General features: G+C 44.3%; 1 protein-coding gene across 1 annotated transcript in view; it reads left to right on the forward strand.

Annotated features, from left to right (window-relative positions):
- LOC134571248 (putative methyltransferase DDB_G0268948) overlaps window positions 1–5,850 on the forward strand; it is a 70,077-nt gene extending 64,227 nt beyond the window's left edge. The window contains exons 6-7 of the mRNA XM_063429421.1: window positions 5,360–5,416; window positions 5,847–5,850. Of these exons, the coding sequence (XP_063285491.1) occupies window positions 5,360–5,416; window positions 5,847–5,850 (61 nt within the window). The remainder of the gene's footprint in view (window positions 1–5,359; window positions 5,417–5,846) is intronic.
- Window positions 5,851–22,538: the final 16,688 nt, after the last annotated feature.

Raw genomic sequence — 22,538 nt, forward strand, 5'->3', positions numbered from 1 at the left:
GAGTTGGGGGGTTGGAGCGGTTTTATGTCTCTGCTCTGCTTTCCTCAGTTCTCCCAGTAGTCTGTGCACCTCTTTGGCCTTGTGAGCTTTCTTTCTCGTTGCAAGTTTAATGCATGTGCCCCTGATCACAGCTTTATGGGCCGCCCACACCGTGTTGGAGGCAACATCATCCGTTTCGTTTTCGTTAAAGTAGTTTTGTATGTCGGCGCGTATTTCAGCTTTGGAGTCCTCGTCGCGTAACAGATGTGGGCTCATCCTCCAGTTCCAAGGCGCTGCTGCGCACAGGTGGTCCAGGGTGACTTCGGCATGGTCTGACCATGTAATAGAACCGATTGTGGTCTCTTTTACCTTTGCCATGCTTGTATCGTTAACGAGGAAATAGTCAATCCTCGAGTAGGTACCGTGTGGTGCGGAATAAAAGGTGTAATCGAGTTCTCCGGGGTGCTGGGCCCGCCACATGTCAATCAGGTTGGTGTTTTGGAGAAAACCATGTAGCATTCTGTCCTGACCCCCCCTGCCCTGTGACCTCTGGATGCCCGTCTTGGTGCTTCTGTCTATTGCTGGACACGGTGCGGCATTGAAGTCACCCCCCATGATTAACATACCGTACGGTAGGGCCTTAATTTTATCTGTCATTGTCTCCCAGAATGTTGCGTCTGGTAAGTTAGGGGCATACACATTGATTATGTGTACTGAATGGGAGTACAGTGTCCCTGACAGTATGATGTACCTGCCGTCCGTGTCTATGTCTGTGGAACGTATTTGGATCGGGCACCTGTTGTGTATTAAGATAGCCACCCCATTGTGTTTGCGATGAGATCTAGCCTCATAGGAAATAGGGTAAGTACTGTCTCTAATGCGAAGCGTCGTGTTTTGAGAAATGTGTGTCTCTTGAATGAGAGCTACGTCAGGATTGTGCCGTTTGATCTCTCTAAGCATGAGGCGTCTCTTTCTAGGGGCGTTCAAGCCTTTAACATTTATGGAAAGTAGTTTTAGAGCCATATCTGTTGCGGTGTTTGCCGCTCGTCACCCGTTAGTGGGCTCCCTATCCGATCGTCCCTAGCGCTATAAGAGATATCGATCATAAGTGTTATAAGGAGAGCCTCCGCCTCTGAGACTATCGCATACCAGAGGGGGGGGCAGGAATGAGGGTATGTAGAGGGGGGAAAGAGAGACAAAGGTAAAGAGAAAAGAGAAGAAAAAAGGAAGAAAAATAAAAAAGACTGGACTCACTAGTCGCCAGTTCTATGTGGGGTGTCGTCCTCCTAGCCATAAACCGGGCTACGGGGGGGGGGGGGGGGAATCCGCATGCGTGGGGAGCGGAACAGTGATCTAGTGGTAACAATTACATTTATCCAGTGGGGGAGTGCCGTACTATCAGTGTATGCACTTGTATCTTAACTAGCTATTTAGTCAAGGAGCGTATTGGGTCATCCCTGCTAACACCTCCGGGTGGGGTAGTTGTCTGCTGCGGGGCTATGCCGCGTGTATAAGTAGGCAATACATTTTGGTTCTCATGCAGGTGGGTCAGAAATAGCGAGTACATGCACTCAACATAGGTATGATACATACATTACTACCCCCATCCCCATATCATCCGGGCACCCCCTCCCTCTCCTCCGGGCCACGGGGCTAACCCCTAGGCCTGATCACCTCCGTACCCCTATAGTTGTTCCAAGCTCAGCTGGGGGATGCCCTTTTCGTGGGGCGCAAGGGCACTATAAGGAGCACGTGATCAAAGTCTCAGGGGAAGGGGACGCTGTCGCGCGAAGCGGAGCGCTGACCCAGAAGCATTTGCGGTCACCCAGTTGATAAGCGCTGTACAAGCAGCATAATCGTTTGAACATTGATAAACCATTTAGGCTATAAGAGATGGGAGATACCCATAACCTTCCCCCAGGGTCGTCTACGCTGGCCATTGGGCCAACCCTCCTTATACGCTTGGGTGGGGCGTTTGGCCACTACTGGGGCACCTAGCGTAGGTCCGTAGGCTATGCGGCTCCCATGCATGCAGATCATAACTAGCGAATACATACACATATTAAAAATACGGTGCATACAATCAGGGCCGGCCTTAGGCATTTAGACGCCCTGTGCGAAAAATCTTCACAGCGCCCCCCCCCCGTCATCCATGTATGCTGTAATGTTTGTGTTGTCTGTGTATGTGATAGTAGGTGTGATGACTGTGTGTGATATGTATGCTATGTGTGATATTTGTAATCGGTGTATTAACAGTGTGTGATATGCGTGTATTGGTTGTATGTGACACACACACACACACACAGAGTCAGACGGCCATACACACACACAGGGAGACATATACACACACACACAGGCAGACAGTCACACACACACACACAGACACACACAGGCAGACAGTCAGTCATACACACAGACACAGACAGTAATACACACAGACACACACAGAGGCAGTCAGTCATACAGACAGTAATACACACAGACACACACAGAGGCAGACAGTAATACACACAGACACACACACAGTCATACACACAGACACACACAGAGGCAGACAGTCATACACACACACACACGCAGACATTCATACACACAGTCACACACAGGCAGACAGTCATACACACAGACACACAGAGGCAGACAGTCATACACACACACACAGACAGTAATACACACACAGAGGCAGACAGTCATACACACACAGACAGTAATACACACACAGAGGCAGACAGTCATACACACACACACAGACAGTAATACACACACAGAGGCAGACAGTCATACACACACACACAGACAGTAATACACACAGGCAGAGAGTCACACTCACCTGACAATCACAGTTACCTGTGGAGTTCATTGTGGAGGCAGTGCAGCTCCTGGTGACTGTTTTTTTAAAATCCCGGCCGGCTGTGCGGCCGCACGGCGCCCCCTGCTCCATGGCGCCCTGTGCGGCCGCACAGCTCGCACACCCCTAAGGCCGGCCCTGCATACAATGTCACCCCAAAGCCCGTTCTCCCCGGCCACCCCCTCCCATACACCCGGGCCGGGTCTCGTCTGGTCCTCCTAGGAAGGTAATCGCAGGTCGCGACCTCTCACATGCAATATGCAATAATGGGGGCTCCGTGGTCAACCGGGTCGATGGCACTTAAATCTACCACGTATTTTTCCCCCTTTTTTTTTTTTTTTTTTCTATTTTTTGTTGTGTGATCGCATAGTTTAAGAAAGAGACTGAACCTGGGGTCTGGCAGCATGGCTATGGTCTGGATCTACAGATAAACACAAAGTATACGGGATATAATACCATACAGAATTCTGGGTTTCATAATCAAAGACCAGTACCCCAACACCCAATCTCGGCAAAACTCAGACCCCCCTTTCCCCATCCCCCACCCAAATATTATTATACGGGATGTCCAGTGCTCAGTGTCAAACCCCGGTTGTCTGGAAGTGGTCTCCCACATCCCTTGCTGAAATGTATTGTCCCTCTCCCAGTACCCCCCCCAAGTCAGCCGGCTCGGTCCCCTTCCCAACCCCCGTTGAACTGTTCATGGACAGTCACTGTCCCTTGACATGTATTGTGCCCCTGTACCTCACTCTCCGACGGTATACCATTCTCTCAGTAGGGGCTGTAGGGCTCCAGACTCCGTTACCATCTTGGGGATTCCCTCAGGGGCTGGCAATTCCATGGCTTGGAAGAAGGACCGTGCATCCGTTCCTGGGTGAAGGACATGTGTTCTCCCCTCCTTGAATGCCAGAAGCTTGAAGGGGTATCCCCAGGCGTATCGGATACCCGCATCCCGTAGTGCCTCCGTAATGGGCCTCCAGTCTCTTCTCCTCTGTAGGGTAGTGGGAGCTAAGTCCTGGAATACAGACAGGTCAGCACCCTGGAAGGTGATTCGGGCCTCCCTGCTCTTCTTAAGGATGGCTTCTTTTGTTTGGTAATGCAGGAACCTTATAATAATGTCCCTGGGGTAGTCGGCGTCCGGCCTCCTAGCTCGCAGAGCTCTGTGGGCTCTTTCAATGTGCCATTGGTGTTCAGGGATATCAGGCAGTAGCGGTTTCAGAATTGTAGAAACTATGGCCGCCACAGGGCCCTCTCCCGCGTTTTCTGGGAGGCCCCTCAGACGTATATTATTGCGGCGTGATCTATTTGCCATGTCCTCGATGATCAATTCAGCTGCCTCCATTCTGGCTGTCAATTGATTAATCTGCGTGATGGCCGTATTATGGGCCTTCGTTGTAGTTTCAAGCCTCGTTTCCAGCCTCGTGGTGCGGTCTCCCAGGGTCTGGATTTCATCCCGGAGCAGCTTGACGGCTCGGTCTATCTCACCGGCCAAGAACGATTTCACTTCGGCAAGTAAGGTGAGTATTTGGGCTGTATCCGGAGTGCTCTGGGGACCCGCAGCATTGGTCCCGAGCGCCGGCTCCTCACCTCCCTCCTTCCCGCCGCCGCCGCCATCTTGGCGATCTGGGGTCGCAGCTCGCGTGGTGAAGAATTCTGCCACGGAGGCACCGGATTCCTGGCCCTTTTTTGGGTTCTTCTTCTGTTGTTGCCTCCTGTCCATCCCTGGGAGCAGATTGAGTTTCTTTTAGGTGAGTTTAAGAGCTAATGTTTGCTGGTTAGCGGTGCGGCGGAGCGGAGCTCTAGGCAAACACGTCCAGCTCGCTCCGTGTCCAAACCACGCCCCTCTGCCAAGGATTTCTTAACTATCTTCTAGTGCTGCCAAATAGTCCAGATAATTATTGTTCACTGGCAAAAACCAAGTAAATGATTATTTGCGCATGTACATCCTATCAGATGCGTTTTGGTCCTGATTTTGCAATTTTTACCCTTTCTATAGGATTTGGATACAAAATGCACTGGTTTTAAACCAGACATTGAATGCTTCCAGCATAATGGGGCAGGTTGGATTGGATTTGGCTCAAGAAAATGTTAAAATTGCCATTCCATTAGAATTTGGTAATCTTCACAGAATTTTGTCCAATGAATGTTCACTTGTTCATGTTACATTTCCATTACCAAGTATAAGGGGGACGACCAAGTCACTTGGCAGCAGGCCAGGCTCAAATGACTACCAGATCTACTTCTAGAACAGTAGCACCTCTAAGGGGAGTAGTACAGCAAAATATTAAGTTTATTAAAATGAATTGTTCACAATTATATGCATAGTAAGCTGTCTATTTATTAAAAATCAAATTTTTAATTTCTATGATAAATATTTATCTAGTAAACAATACAATCATCAAACAGAGTTTAATGAGCAAATGCCCAATTGAACTACTGAAAACTTATGTGCTGAACTACTTACACTTATGTGCTGATCTGAGGTCAAATCACCTATTCTAATGAGCTTGCTCTTCTCTCCCATTTCCCTAGGTTCTTAGATGCTTTGGGAGAATCCGATTTTCATGCCACTCTGGAGCTGCACGTTAGGCATGTGTGTGTTCTAGCATGCAAACCAAAACTCCATGCATAAGAAGTCAGACATGTTAATGATGATCCTTTAATATATAATGTAACTTTTTATTGGAAAAATGTGGACCATGAATAAATGTAATTATTAAAGTATAACTGGGTAAATCTAACTTTTCTAAAATGGGTAAATATAATTGGGCAGAGCTGAATTAACAGGAACAATCACATCTCTGGAATTTACACTTTTACTAAATAAATATTTGAGGAAAGATTTATCACACTAGAGGTTTGTGTACTTTTCAGAATAACGATTCCTTATGATGTTTTTTTTTCATCTCTCTATTTTTCTTCTAAATTATCTCAATTAGTAATTTTGTTTGAAATAATTGCAAATTAAATTGCATTTTTGTTTTTGTTTGTTTGTTTGTTTTTTTGGTCTTGTTCCCAGTTGAAAAATCCTTGTAATGTAAAATTTACCCACTAGAGGGCAGATTCTCTCCATCGTATACATCAATATTGCTAAAACTCACAATTTGTACTGAGGAAGATTATATGCTTTGAGCTATAACTCCTGTTGCCACATCCGTATATGACTTTTTTTTTTTACACCCTAGTCTGTAAATAGCTGCTTGTAAGCTTTCACTATTAATGACCGCAGCTACTGATAAATGAGAATACAAAGAAGTGTGCAGCACTCGTGATAGATACACGCAATAATATATTGGTGGTGTATCCCAAAGTTATATGTGTAAAATAAGGGTAAATACCTTATTATAATAGGTCTGTGTCAATTAAGCTCCTATACATAATAAACAAAAAAGAGCATAGTATAATACTGCAATGCAAAATGGATCAAAAATAGCAGTCTTAATGGTCCCACTCACATGGGTTGGAGCCTGTTAGTGAATAAACTGGCTCAGGTAAAAGCGCTTTAGGGAAGAATTTCCACTGAAGTCCACAAGGCTGGAGCTTGAACCTCTGAATACAAGGGAAATAGAGCAGGCAAAACACCAATTTTTAGAAATATATCAAATGAATTATTTATTAAAAAGCATTTAAAATCTTACATTACAAATTGGGTAATGTCAGCATCAAGCACAACGCGTTTCAACATCACAATACGTCTTCCTCAGGTGCAGTCTGCATCACTCAATAGCTATAGAGTTCGATGAGGGATTTAACGTGTCACATCTTGAGATCCTAGGCCTCATTTTGAAATTAAAAATACTAAACAACCATGAGTGAGACATATAGTTACTATGAAAAAGGCTAGTATTCAAAAATGAGAAATGGGCAGCTATATTCCAAACGGGTCATTGGATGATTTGGCCACCACAACAGCAGGCATAACCAAGACAAGGATAGGACCTCCGATAACTATTAAAGATATTATAGCATAATAAGGCATAAGAAAGTAATGGAGAAAATTAGTAGTTATGTAGGCCAGTCAAAAACAAACTAACCTTGTCGGCTGTGTCAGTGTGTATGAGAGAGTTAGCCTATGCCGGTAATAAGAATTATGATTCAATTGCAGAGCTTGTACACAATGCATCCACTCGGCATGGCAGTCAGGCCCCAGTCCTGTGATTGCTAGTTTTATAACACTCTGAATAAGTGACTGCTCAATCACTTGACCAATAGCCACAGATAAAGCCACTTGTATGAGGTGACTAGTGTCCTGAGTAATGGTGGATCCAAGATTCTGCCACACTTTGGCAGGAAATGACTACATGAAGTAGCTTCCTTTCAAAGCCACATGGCTTATTAGATGTGCCGCAGTCATCTTAACGAGAGCCGGATTTACATCACAAGCGCATGTATGTACAGAATTCTCTTGCTCCCCCAATCTCCCCCTGTGGCGGAAACCGCCTCGCCACGGGACATTGGAGGGGCCTGGCTGCCTGCCTCCTACCTGCTGACTATGGCCCCTGGAAAATTGGTACGTTTGAACTATATTTGGGCATGTTTTAATTTATATTGCTGCTGCTGGCCCTTTTAGAATCATCCGTGGACATATTGGGACGTTTGGGAATAATGTCCCTTTAAGACTTTGTAACATATCACAGTAATACTGTCTTAAATATTATGTAGGTATTTATGTGTTTGGTTAAACTGGGGATATGTAGAAATGTGTGTTTTATGTGTTAAATGTATCAGTATGTAATTTTATGTCTTTTACTGTCTTTTTCTCTGCCATGTGGGTAATGGAGTTTTGCCTCAGTCCTTGGAGATAATTAGATTCCTTCCCCAATTATCTCCAGGCCAGAGGGGAGGGATTGTGAGGCATTGTGGGAGGTAACCGGTCTGAGCTGGAAAGTCATGCTGACAGGGGTTTTAAAAGATACTATTACTAACTTTTGAACCCCTGGTCTGATTCATGCCATTTTTTAATATGTTGTTCCCCTGAATGGATTGATTGTGGATATGCATTTTTATGTGAATGTGATGTATGGTTTTGAAGTTATAAATATTGGGTAAAAAGTATATTTTAAACTGTATGAATAATGGAATTATGTGTCACACTAAGGGGAGGGGATGTGTGGGTTGCACCCGTGATGCTATTGGTTATTTTAGGCCTCCCCCTGGGCGTGGCCTGTATGTGTACAGTTGTAATAAAAGCCAGGCTGGATGTGCCAGTCCAGAGTTCCTGCTTAACCCTCAAAGTGAAGTGTTGTCTCATTATTGGGGGAGGATTTATTGTATGCTGTTCCAGTTTGACTGCTAGGAGTGTAAACCTATTCGTATGGTTTTTCCTATTCAACTGTCTACAGCATATATATGCTTGAGAGTACTCATATGCTTCTCTGATTCGGTGGTTGTGGTGTCTTCTGCAGTGCTTGGAGTCCTCAGGAAACGCTAGGAGCATCCTTTAACGGAGGTACCCAGTCGGGGTGCCAGGCGATCCGTTACACCCCCTTCCAAACAAACTAGAACTAGGAAGCAAGAGCTAGCTTTTCCGTTATAATACATTTTCTGTGGATTAGTACTCCACAATTTTCAACTTGACACTAACTGAGCAAAATGAGAATTGTAGTACACCAAACTGCCTCTGTTAAACATGTCAGAAGCACGGAACTAAACCAGAAACTGGATAAGCATGATAGGAGCGGTAATCAATTATAGGAACATTTTTGTGAACTGCTAACCAGCAAAAGATTTACATTAAGGTAGTAACTTCTTTACTTTTTTTTATTTGAATGCCCTCTAGAACCCCAACAAAATTAATTAGCAGTTGCCAGGCTTACCAATGCTTATAAGTCTCTCTGCCGACTGGTTCTCCCAGTTGAGCATTCATGTTGCTGATTGACTGAAGTGCCCCACAACAATTTTACTGTAGCAGGGAAGAGTTTTATAACATGTCAAGCAGGTGCCTCCTACACCTACAGGATAGGTACATACTCTGCCTAATGGGAAATTCAGCCTTGATCTTTACTCATTCAATATCACATTATCCATGGACCACTTAGATGTAAGAGATATTATTGCACATGAATTGGAACTTTTAAAATTGGCTATTTGTCCCTAACCAGTACAACAGGTCTTATGAAACACCTCCTAACAGCAGAGAGAGGACTGATCCCACCATTTTGGGGACAAAAGTTCACCCCTAGCACTCAACAATGGATGAAGAGGGTTGAGGAGATCCATACTATTGAATCTATGAGTGGTTCCCTTAACTTGATATCTGACAGATATGTGGCCACTTGGTTCCCTTGGTTCCTGTTTATTCCATTATTCCTGTCGATGAAATTCCTTCCTAAGCCCATGTCTAACACTTGTCATGATTTCCTGGTCTCCTTTCCCCTCACATCCACACCTTTCTTTCTTTTTTTTTCTTTTTTTCTTCTTTATTTTTACAGTGCATGTGATTACAGAAAAGCTTGCTATGCCCCAACAGCGAATGCAAGCACAAGAGTGTTGTGCAGCACAATTTTAAATGTAGGTAGTATGTGATAGAGATTACATGAATACAGGTATTCCCGTGGCTAAACATTAGCACGAAAACAGACCTAGCTAGCATCCAAAGTATCTAAAGTAGTACTAGGGCTATATTATTCAGGACAGAGCTTGCGTTTGAGTCCGTCTTCAGAAGTAGGGCTAAGCTAGCTGATAAGTTACTGGGTTATGACATTATATTGTTTACATGAGTTGCATAAGGCAATTGGACATAACAAAATAGAGAGAGAACTCTGTGCCTACATATTATAATTAAGAACATAGGCACAAGAACCTATATGCTGGTTACAAAGTCTAAGGAAGATGTGAGAATACGTTAAGATCCCTAGGCAGGACTGAGCCGCATTAATGCCCCATGAGGGTATGACTTCTTGGTAGAATTAACCAATCATCCCATGCCTAGTCTGGGGAAAATGCTAATTTAGCATTGATCAAGCACGTTGCAAGTGGCTCGTTCCTTCCCCTTCATTCATTATAGGTGTAGAGTATGATAGAGGTAAAATGAAAAATAGAGAGTCAGCGCTAAGTAATGGGTAAGGCAGCAACCACAAAGGGAATCCCTCAAAGTCCCCTTAAAAACTACAGAAGAGAAAATACAGAAAAGAGGCTGCGCCACACAAAATAAATATAATTTGATAAAAATATTGTATCCCACAAAAGTCTTAACTTGACAGTTCTTTCTTTAGATCAAATGGTCTGTAGCGCGCTTGGTCAGGGATAGTATTCACGTGGATCTTCCCCGAAATGGTCCAATAATATAAAAAGATAAGAGATAGAACAAAATAGTGCAATATATCCAATAAAACAAAGTAGAAGATAAAAAGAAGACGGTAATGCACTCACATGTAGAAGAGCTATAACCAGCTCTAGTATGGACAGCGTACAGCGGTACAATCCCCGCTTATGGGATATGGTGCACGTGTCTTGCTTCAAAAGGTATATTCAACACTCAAAGAGAATAAAATAGAGACAACCGATAGTGCTCTCTGGATAAAACAATGGTGTTAAAATATATATAAAATGGTACTCACAATGATGGGGCAGACAAAGTGCCCACTGGTATCAACATCGGTGGTTTGATCCCCACCTAGGATTTCTAGAAGTTCTCAACGATAAAAATGCCAGGTAAAAATCAAAAGAATAAAAGTAGAGTGTATGAAAGATGATTGGCACAAATAAAAGTAACCAACAGAGCTTTTAATGAATAAAATACACAATTTAAAATCCACAAACGTGTTTTGCCTTGAAGACTTTCTCAATATGGAATTAGAACATAATACCTGGGGGGTGTGGCCTGAACGCTGGACGAGCTGGACGCATCTTGCTAGAGCTCCGCTCTCCAAGCTCCTTCAAACAGCTTACAAAAGCGACCTAATTGTCTAATTTCTTCCAAAATGGAAAAAAGGACCTCCAAAAAGCTGCCCAAGAAGGGTTCCGAAGTCGGGAACACGGTGCTGGACCTCATGTCAGCCCAGAAGCACGGACAGCCCGAGGGTCAAGATGGCGGCGCAGAGACGCCACGAGCCTCACCTACCAAGGAAGCCCCACTAAAGGACCAGGATCAGGTCCTAGCTAGGTTGACCGAGGTTCGGTCCTACCTGGCAGGCGAAATTGCAAGGTCTACCGCGGTGCTCCGGGCAGAAATTCAGTCGTTTGGGACCGCGCGGCTGGAAGAGCGCGTGGAGACCTACGCCCAGTCTCATAATGGCCTGGTGGATCAAGTTAATTCGATGGCCGCTCACATGGCTGAAACCGAGCTCGCCCTGGAGGACATGGCAAACAGGTCGAGGCGTAACAACATGCGGCTGCGGGGCCTGCCCGAAGGGGATGAAAGAGATCTGCAGGAGCTGGTGCTCAGGATACTGCAGCCTCTCCTGCCGGATCTCCCCAACGACCAGTGGCACATTGAAAGGGTCCATAGGGCCCTGCGAACTCGGAGGACAGAGGCAAATGCCCCTAGGGATGTTGTCATCAGATTCCTGCATTTCGGCACTAAAGAAGCCCTCATGAGGAGAGGCAGAGAAGGGCCCATCCGGTTCGAGGGAGCGCTGATATCGCTCTATCAAGATTTGGCCCCCTCCACCCTGCAAAGGAGAAGGGAGTGGAGGCCGATTAAAGCGGCTATGAGAAACGCCGGTGTCCGGTATGCGTGGGGTTTCCCCTTTAGGCTCCTGGCGTTCAAGGGGGACCGGACACGCGTCCTGACACCGGGTGGTGACCCACGGCGGCTGCTCCGGGACCTTGGGATTCAACCCCCTTCCGACCTTCCTAATGTGGAGATGCGCCCACCTGAATTGCCTCGGCTGCAGACGGATTGGCAGGAGGTAGGAGCGAGAGGCCAGCGCTGACGGAGCACGGTACAGTACCCAGCTGAGGGTGCGGGGGCCTACCATGGTGTGGGGTTCCCCATGTATGGATGCGGGTGGGGTAAGGGAAGCCTACTTGGCAGGGACTGAGGGGTCTTTTTTTTTTCCTTCCTTGGGAGGGCTTTGGGTCGTGGGGGGAATGACCTTCCGGGGCCATGGGACAAGGGTCAAGGGTATGGTCCGACCCTTGCAGGGGAGCGAGCTCCTGTTGACGGAGCGTTTCTTGGGCCTTTGAGGCTTAGAAGCAGGCCGAAAATTCGGGGGGCTTGCCGAACGGGTCCTCCTTAAAGCTACTACGGAGGGGGGGAATGAGGGTTTGGGGGGGAGAGGGTGGCAGGTGGCCCATTCCCATTGTAGTATAATTTCCTCCAGAGGACATTGTTCCTAGCACGCGGTGAAGTGGAGCATTCCCTAGCAATGGGGGACGACGGACTCACATGTTTTGGACTTCATCGGCAAGTGGGTCAAGTGATGCACTTATTGTCAGAGTTACTATGTCCCCAATTTCCCCGGCGGAAGGTTGCACCGTATGTTAAATTTTGTTTTTCATGTTTTATTGAATCGTTTACAAGAAGTGGGATTATACACACAAACCAAAAAAAAAAGAATTAGTTACTTATAAATATGAAAAAATGAAAAAAAATATATATATATCAGAAAGGGGAAAAAAAATTAATTTATAAATAAATAAATGTATACAAAAATATATAAAAACTAATAATATAAAATGTACAAATTTACGACAATAATACTCAAAATTTGAAAGTAGTTGAGATCCCACAAAAAAAAAGACAAAATAAGGGTTAACTAGCCCTGAAGTGCGTAAGGTTGTATAATTTGCTGGACTTCCGGGGGTGGCTACCATTCGGCACATCGTTCACATGCCGTGGGGACATGGTAACGTACCAACAGGCATGTACGTGCAAATCTGCATGCTATACTGATGTTTTGTGTTTAGAAGTTACCACGTAGGCTACATGTTTCATGGCTTGGGCAGGGGGAGGGGGGGCTAACCTCCGATCGGATTATGGGGGGCGAGGATAGAGGGGAGGGCAGGGCGCTGCCCCATCTTTTGGGGATAGGCTTATGGCCATAATGGATGTCCCAGGTTTGGTGGCCGTTAGGGGGGTGGGTGGTGAAAAGCTTAGGAGTAAAGGTCACGTAATGTTTAAGAGATGGTTTGTATAAAAATTTAAAAAATTGCATATGACAATTTACGTTTGGAAATCGAAAATTACAGAGGTCTCTACAGGCATGTGCTGTTCCATGTATTTTCCGAGCACCTGGGGAGGGGAAGGGAATTGTACACTGCACTGGTACCTCGGGGACAGAAATACTTATGTCTATGTATATTCGTTGAAAATGCATAAGTCACTGGCGCAAATGTTTCTCAGTTCTTATGTGAGTTGTTGATTTTGTGCACAGAGGGGAGGAGGAAGGAGGGTTACCCCCTGACGGAATTTGACGGTCAAATTAAGGGTCAAGGGCGCACTTGGGAGACTGTTCACTCCGGGGGGTCCCATACCCTATATGGGTGCAGCTCTAGGTGTGAAGGAGGCTATGAGATATGGTCCGAAGGGGGAGGGCCGAATGGGGATATGGGGGGTGAAGGTGTGACATAGGTGGTCTGAATCATTACTTCCCAGTAACCTTTTGAAACCCTGGACAGGGTGAAAATAAATGCAACATTGCTACAACAGAGAATTAACGAGCTTAAACTTGCATTTGCCTTGCAGGGAAGATCGTGACAAAGAGCGGATGGTCCCGCGGTCACAGGTCCAGTAAAATGGGAGCCTTAGGTAAGGGATGGGGAGGCAGGACCGGGTTCCGGGGAGACAGGCAGCCGAGGCCCGGATATCGCTCCAGATGAAGTCTGGGGGGGTATCACAGAGAGGCCTTCTGCAGGGGTGACTTTGGACCTCAAGTTCTGCCGATGGGGGTTTGCTGCGGACCCCATACTACAGTTTACACACGATTTTAGACAGCGGAGGGACTAGTGTGGGGTATAGGACTGTTAGTCACATCCAAGTTGGCGGGGGAGCCCCTATCAGCACTCCTGTACTCACGAGAGCCCCCCCCCCCCTAAGACAATTAATATTTAAAAAAAAAAAAAAAATTACTTTAAAAAAAAAAAAAGGAAAAAAAAAACTAAAAATGTATAAGAATTCCAAAACAATTAAAATCAACAAATTATACTTCTATTACTCCCGCCCCTGGGGTAGCACAGGGTGCATGACCGCAATCATGCACTTCTCACACGCCCCAATTTATAGTTCGTTACCGGGCTGTTGCCTGGATCCCTGTTATCCCCAGGTTTGCACACATTTTGTAACAGGTCACAGTGATGCAAAACGGCGCAAGCGAGTCAGGCATCATGCTCCCGCTACTCCTCATGGCGTTGACCGCAGGGGAGGGGCTGGATCATGTACCCCAACAGAGTCTGGCTACAGATAAGACCAGACTATTTACACCCATAAGGGTGTACACAGGCTTACTTAATTCGTCCTTTTGCTTTTCCTTCTTTCTTCTTCCTCTTTTTTCTATGTCTGTATTTTCGAGGGGCGTGGGGGGCGTGGGGGGCGTGCGGGGGAGCGGGTGGTCCAGGAGATATAGTGGACGGGCCGGCGGCTAGAGACTCCAGAGAGGAACTGCAGGAGCGGGGACGGCTGTGGCTTTAAGCGTAGTTCTTAGTGAAAGTTCATGGCAGTAAAAATAATCTCATTAAACGTTAAAGGCCTAAACGCACCTAGGAAACGTAGAACGATGTTTAGAGAATTGAAACGGTTGAATTCAGACATGTGCAGGAGACTCATCTACCAAAGCAAGCAAAGTTTAGCTTGAGGGATCGCACGTACAAAGATTCTTTTGAGGCTCGGTCACACTGCAAAAGGAACGGAACTGCCATTTTAATACGTCACAGCTGCCCATTTGGTGTGGTCTCCTGGGAGGCCGACCCAGATGCACGGTTCGTTATAGTGACAGGCACTCTCTTCTCACATACCATTCATCTCGTAAATGTCTATGCACCGAATCAGCCGGACCCGGAGTTCTGGACCAGGCTGAAGGACAAACTAGCGGTTTTGCCACACGGAATGATGATAACGGGTGGGGATTTCAACGCGGTGCCATGCCCGGCGGTCGACAGGACCAGGAGGGGAGGAGGCCCTAGATCTCAGGGAAGGGGAGGGCAGGATAAGCTGCTTCGGGACTTTATAGCAGCAACAGGCCTAATAGACGTGTGGCGTGCTCAACACCCAGGGGAAAGGGACTATTCCTACTATTCCGCGCCCAATGGGACGTATTCTAGGATAGATCTGTTCCTTGTAAATACAATCAGCGTGGCTCGGATAACGGGGACGGCAGTGGGGAATATCTCCTGGTCTGACCACGCTGAGGTGTACATCACTCTGGGTAACTTGTGCGCGGCGACCCCTTGGACGTGGAGACTTAACAACTCCCTACTTAGAGATGAACGGATAGCAGAACAAATAAAGACCGAGATACGAGAATATTTTAAGTTAATACCCCTGACATGATACCCCTGACATGCAGATGAGCACGGTATAGGCATCCCATAAATCAGTGATTAGGGGGCCCTTATCAAAATTGCAACCTGGAAAAAGAAATTGAAATTCCAACAGCTGGAAGCTCTCATGACCCGACTCAGAAATCTTGAACAGCGGCACCAAATGACTCCGGAAGACGGAACATACCGTCAATTAGAATCTGTACGGCGGTCCATCCGCACGACACTGCTGGATGACACGGCAAAATCAATGCTGTGGGGCAGGAGGACATATTACGAGAAGGCCAACAAAATGGACACACTCCTGGCCAGAACGCTCAGGCCTAGACAGGACAGATCCCATGTGACGGCCATAAAGCATCCAGACGGCTCTATAAAAACAAACCCACAGGATATCGCAGCTGTATTTGAAGACTTTTACAAACGATTGTATAACCATACCCCGGGAGATGTTCAACAGGACGGACGTGAAGAAGAACACATATTAAGATTCCTGGAAGGACTGGAGTTGACTAAACTGTCGAGGGAAGCTATGCACAGTCTCGCTGCAGACATAACAGAGGAAGATGTGGATAGAGCCATCTCGGGTTTGAGTGGGAATAAGGCGCCTGGGCCTGATGGCTTCGACGGAGCTTATTAAAAGGCTTTTCGGGAAGAACTCACACCGAGATTGGTGAAGCTGTTCACGGAGTGGAGAAGGGCGTCCGCCCCCGAACGGGAAATGTCACTGGCCACTATAGTACTGCTACCGAAACCCGGCAAGGACCCGCTTCAGCCGGAAAATTACAGACTGATTTCCCTCATCAACCATGACATGAAAATACTAGCCAAAATACAAGCAGACAGGTTGAACCCGCTTCTGGACTCAATCATCAACGCAGATCAAGTTGGATTCATACCTGGTAGACAACTTTTTGAAAACACCAGGAGGAATATAGATCTTATCTGGAAACAAACGGTCACGATGACACCCACACTGGTCTTTTCCATAGATGCCGAGAAGGCTTTTGATCGGGTCAGGTGGCCATACCTGTTTACCCTGCTCACACACCTGGGATTCCCGGCAGAATATATTGCGCTTACCAAGGCGATGTACAGCAACATGAGGGCTCAGGTACGGGTCACGGGGGCTTGGTTACGCCCTTTTCAATTGCACAATGGCACCAGACAGGGGTGCCCACTCTCACCCCTATTATTCGTCCTGGCCTTGGAGCCCTTTTTACAAGCGATACGTAGACACCCGAATATTCGGGGTGTGATGCTGGGCGGTAGCGAGTTTAAGGTCTCCGCCTACCCGGATGATGTTCTCTGGACCCTAACGGACTCGTTGGACTCGATGGGGGGGTCTACGGGAAGTGATAAAGGAATATGGGGCGATTTCAGGGTACAAAGCTAACATCACTAAGTCAAGTGCCCTACCAGTAGGGATGTGTCCGGACGCGGTGGCCGGGCTGCGGGACACACATCAGGTGCGAATGGAATCTGATTCCCTAAAATATCTAGGAATAAACTTGACTGCGGACTCTAGCACGCTATATGCTGCAAACTATACGCCGATGTTCAGAACTCTGATAGGGGACCTGGAAAAGTGGGTGGACAAACCAATCTCGTGGATTGGAAGAATTCATTCCGTCAAGATGAATATTATCCCACGAATCCTCTTCTTGTTTCAGACGCTGCCCATACGCATTACAAAAACACAACTTGTTCCCCTGCAACGCGCAATTGGAAATTTCATATGGCAGAACAGGAGACAAAGGATCGCCAGGCAGGTCTTATACAGGAGAAAGGATAGAGGGGGACTGGGTTTGCCAAACCTTTATTTTTCTTACCTGGCCGCCCAATTGGCACAGGTGATGATGTGGCATTCCCCGCCGGACGAACGGAAATGGGTAGACATAGAGGCTCTCATGGCAGGATTGGACCTCCCGCAGTTTACGATGTGGGTTCCGAAGGAACACAGACCTATAATAAGGGCGACGTGCCAAGCAATCCTGAACGCAATATGTATCTGGGATGCGACTAGCGTCAAATACGGTCTGGCATCATTCCCGTCCCCACTCACGCCGTTGCTCCGAAACAGAGCCTTCCCCCCGGGTATGGCAGCGAGGGACTTTCAGAACATAGAAAGGGTTGGCCTACAGAGACTTGGCAACATGTTCCAGGGAGGAGAAATAGTGCAGTTCACAGACCTTCAGCAACATCATCACTTAACACCGTCCGACTTTTTCAGATACGTTCAACTTAGAGATTTTGCTATCCGCCCCCACATAAAAACGGCAGCCTGTAGACGACTGACCTTCTTTGAGAGGCTGTGTGAGGCAGAGAGAGCACCGAAGGGTTTAATAACGCTGCTGTATGCCCACCTTAGCTCCGAAAACACGGAGTGGGGCAGGCTGACTTACACGGACCAATGGGAGAGGGACCTGGGCGAGACCCTTGAGGGGGTGGAATGGCAGGAGATCTGGGAAGCCACCAAAAATACATCAATATGCGTGACGCTTCAGGAACAGGCGTGGAAAACCATGTTCCGGTGGTATACCACCCCAGTGAAGTTATTAAGGATGCAAAAAATAACCACTGATGACTGCTGGAGGGGGTGCGGTAATAGAGGAACGTACATTCACATGTGGTGGGAATGCCCGACCGTGCATAGATTTTGGAAATCGGTAGAGAACTTAGTGCGAGAGATCTTTTCTAGATCACCGGCTCTGGACCCGTGGGTATACCTCTTGAATAGATCAGTGGAGGGGTGGACTAGGAGGGAGCAAAAATTACTGCACAAAATCACTCTAAGTGCACATAGAACGATAGCGACAGCGTGGTTGGCACCTGAGGGACCAAGATTTACAGAAGTATGTTCTAAGGTCAGAGATAGTAGATTAATGGATGATCTCACAGCCAGGGTGAAAGGCACAACAGCAGCGTTCCAAAAGATTTGGGAACCCTGGGATAACAGCCCAATGGGACAGGGAGGTGATTGAGAGGAGCCCTATGGGAAGCTAGATGGCAGGAGAGGCAGTCGCTATAGAAAGTGCCTGTGGGAAGGCAACATGGCTACTAACGATAGGATCTGGGTCGCCCATATCTCCCGCCGCGCGCCGCAGGGGCCCCTTTTTTCCTTTTGTGTGTCTATAATTTCCTTTCTTTCTCTTCTTTTTCTCTCCCCATGCTTTACATGGGAGCGAGCGTGTGTAGAACACAACACGATAAGAGACAGGGTGGCAAAAGCTCTGTAGACGTAGAAAATGATCGGAGGCACGATGACGGAAGGGCAAATAGATAGTCGGTCGTAGCAACATATCGTGCATCTCCACTGGTTGAGTGTAGAAAAGAGATGAGTAAACTTAGATTGGGTACTAACCCACCCACCGTATACTGATGTTCCATTGACCGACTTGTATCACAGGCTCCTGCTTACACCGGACTGTTATAACGTTAGTCCTATTGTTTACGCAGACTACAAGGGAGAGGGTGGAACAATAGGAACATAGCATGAATTTGTAATGTAGAAATTCAGGTGTTGTGCAAGACTTTCTTTAACAATGTTCTGCCATACAGGAACATCTTTGGAGATAGTGGGTGAGCTTGTTGTGCCAGTGTTGAAGGCATGGCTAACGTTTAGAGTGAACATTGGTGCAACCACATTTACAGTGGTAGACAAGACAGAATTGAATTATGATGTAGCATGAGAAGGACAGGAGAAAGTTGAGACAAGAGAAAAGAAGAGAGAGAGCTTAGGTTTATGATAGAATATCTAGATTTAGTATGTTAATGCATGTTTACAATACAGGTTAGAAGAAAAATATTTTAGAAACAATGAAAAATTTGGAAATGTCAAGGTCAATGGCATTGCCAGCTATGTGTGTAGGGGATTTTGTCCATTGAGTAAGGCCAAAGGGAGTAGGTATGAGTAGGTGACAGCATACAACAGAACAATATTGTTAAAAAATATAAAACAAAATAACAGATTAGCAAAAAAGTATACAGCAGGTAAGTGGGGGTGATACGTAGTTTGCAACTGTTAAGGTAACTTTCTTTTTTGCAGTTTGTTTGGGACTGCAGTCTTGATTACTATACTTCTCATGAACCTTTCTGAGAGTATGTTCTTACTTGACTTGTTTGTGAGATACTTAAACTTTAGGAAGTATTGTGGCTGTAATCTTTCAACATTTCTGTCAAGAATGAAATACATATTTCAGGTTTGGCCAATGCGAGCAGAATGTCATCTGCACAGAGGAACTGTATCTGTGGGCCATATTGAGTCTGTGTCCCACAAACGATGAAGTCTATGGAGTAGTGAGGTAGAGAGAGGGTTTTTTTGTGTTTTTTATAATAATCTTTATTAAAGTATTTTTTCAGTTTTTCAACATTAAATACACATACGTATAGTCAACATTTATAAACATGCATAAACATATATTTTTTTCTTTCTATTTTTCTTTTTCGTTTTCTTAATATTTACATACATTTTTATTGTAAATTGAATTTGGTAATGTTGAGAGGAGAGACCCGATGTGAACGTAAATAATTTGCTTAATTTGCCTTTAGGGTCTATTTATTGCTTTAATTTAGGTTGGTATAGTTTCTATTTGATTGACCGTAATATTTTATTTAACTTTTGATAGCCATTTGTCCCATATATATTGTCGTTTTGGAGAACTTAATATAGTTATACTAATCTCTCTTTCCATTTGGATTTGGGATCTTAATTGAGTATTTACTTTATGGGTTTATTATTAGATTTCGAATGTTGAGCTATAATTAGTTTTACAGCTATTAACAAATGGATGAGTAGCATTTTTGCTGATTTGGACATATTAAGCCAGTTCATATGTAACAAGATCTATTTTGGTGTCCAATTTAATTCTGTTTCAGATATATTACAAAATCATTCATAAGCTTTTAACCATATTTCTTTGACCAGTGCACAATCCCACCATATATGTACATAAGATCCTTCTTTTTTATTACATTTCCAACATAGATTTGATTGATTGGGGGAGATTTTTTAAAGATCTAATTGGGATCTATTGGCTATTGGCTATTTTTTATTGCATTTCAATTAAATTTAAGCAATGAATTATTGAAGATGAATTTGATAATAATATCTATTCTTCTATCTCTCTATCCTTATTCCCAGATCCTTTTCCTACTTAGTTATAATTGGAATTGTTTTTGGAATATCTATATTTGCTATCAGCTCTGATGATTTTGACAATATTTTTTCAATTTTTGTATAATTAAATATTTTTTCCAATTTAAAAATTGGAGTTGTATATTCTTGAACTGGGTATTTATTTAAAATGTTTTTCACTCTTAAAATAGTGAAAGATCTGGGAACTGGGGAGATCGTATTCTTCCCCAAGTTTTACAAAAGGTATAACTTGACCTCGTTCAACAAGATTAAATATGAACACAACTCATTTTTGTTTCCATAGTTCTAAATCTAAATCTTGTGTTGTTAGTTGTAGAATGTCAATTTGTAATGTTATAATTAACGTTGAGGTATTTTTTTTATTTTTATATTAATCCATGTTTCTATTATTTGACCTAGAATTATACTCGTATTGCTTAAATCTAGTATCAACTGTTTTTTTTTTTATATTCCATATAATTAAAGATAAATCTGTACTTCCTATAGCATTTTTCTCTAACTCCTGCCATCCTTCTAACTCTGGGGAACAAATTTGCATTCTGTAAATATGTGTTAACATACTGGCTTGATATTATTTTCTTATATCTGGGAATCTAAGAACTCCTTTATTCTTTTTCAAAGATGATACTTTCTGACTTATTCTTGGGGTCTTAGCTTTCCACACAAAGTTTATAAAACTTGATTGTACCATTGATAATCATATTTTAGGAATTGACAGGGGGTCATTTGGAATAAACAGGACCATCTCAGGAGGATGTATGAATTAATTACATTTATTTGACCCCACCAGGAGAGCTCTACTTTCCTCCATTATTTTAGTAAGTGGTTTGTAAATTTTAACAGTTCTATAAAGTTTAATCCCATCAGATTGTTTAGATTTTTTTGTAATTTTGATACCCAGATATTCAAAACTATGTTTTATCCATGTACAATTATATTGATTTCTTATTCGATGTTTTATATCTGGTTCTTTATTTTTAGATAGAATTGTGGATTTTTGTATGTTGATTTATAATTCAACACTTTTCTTTTTTTTTTTTTTTATTCTTTATTTTATTTGTGCATGGAAATTCACATATAGCACACCTTGCCACAATAGCCAGAGTATGCAGAGTCGAACAAAGGTTAACATTAGTTAGGCAGTGGAAAAAACTTTGCACGTTTTTAAATTATTAACGCTTAACATCGAGGTATATCTAGACTGATTATTAATAAAAATAGGAAACTGGATTAGCGTAAAACAGGTTATATTGGTAATAGAGAACATTGCATAGAGAAAATGCTATTCACCCTGGCTTTATGTGATAATGACCATGCTCCACCCCTTCATGACACTGTCAGAAAGGGACAAAGCATGAATGTCATTACAATTATGCCCCCCACTGGAAAAATTCCTGCGGACGCTCATGACTGCATCCACTACACATGCACTGCAATCAAACACAGACATTACATACAAACACACCCCTGTATTAAAACATTAAAATTATATACAAACACCCCTTCATTCAAACACCAACACTACACACAACAGCAGATCTGCACTTAAAGTCCAACACTACATACAAACATACCCTTGCATTCAGACGCAAACACTACACACAAGTACACCACTACATTCCAATTGCAACAGTACATACAAATACACCCATACATGCACACATATACTTCATATAAAAACATGCTTACATTTAAACGCTCAAACACTGCGCACAAATACAACCCTGCAATGGTGTCAAGTTAAAGATTATTCTAGCGTCAGTGACCTAATAATCTAAATTTTATTAAAGGCAGGAGGCGAATATTTGCTTTACTTCCTTTACTGTTCCTCCCAGCAGCAAAAAAACAGTTAACAGATTGAAAAAAAAAAGAAACAACCAATCAGAACACATCTAGTCAGTAATAAGTGGCTGTGAAACTCCTCCCAATTCCTCTTTCTTGATGCTGCCGGAGTAATGTCAACCATGTAAACTGGAACGAATAATCTTCAAACAAGTGAGATCAACCATGTAAATGAACTGGAAGGTGGGACAACAGATCCTCAATGATGTTGTCATGCAGAGAAGTGGAGGTCATTTCACACTAGAAAAAAAGAAAAAACTTGTGAAAGTACGGTGTGATTGGCAGGATACA

Source organism: Pelobates fuscus, chromosome 8, assembly GCF_036172605.1.
Source record: "Pelobates fuscus isolate aPelFus1 chromosome 8, aPelFus1.pri, whole genome shotgun sequence".
NCBI lineage: Eukaryota > Metazoa > Chordata > Amphibia > Anura > Pelobatidae > Pelobates > Pelobates fuscus.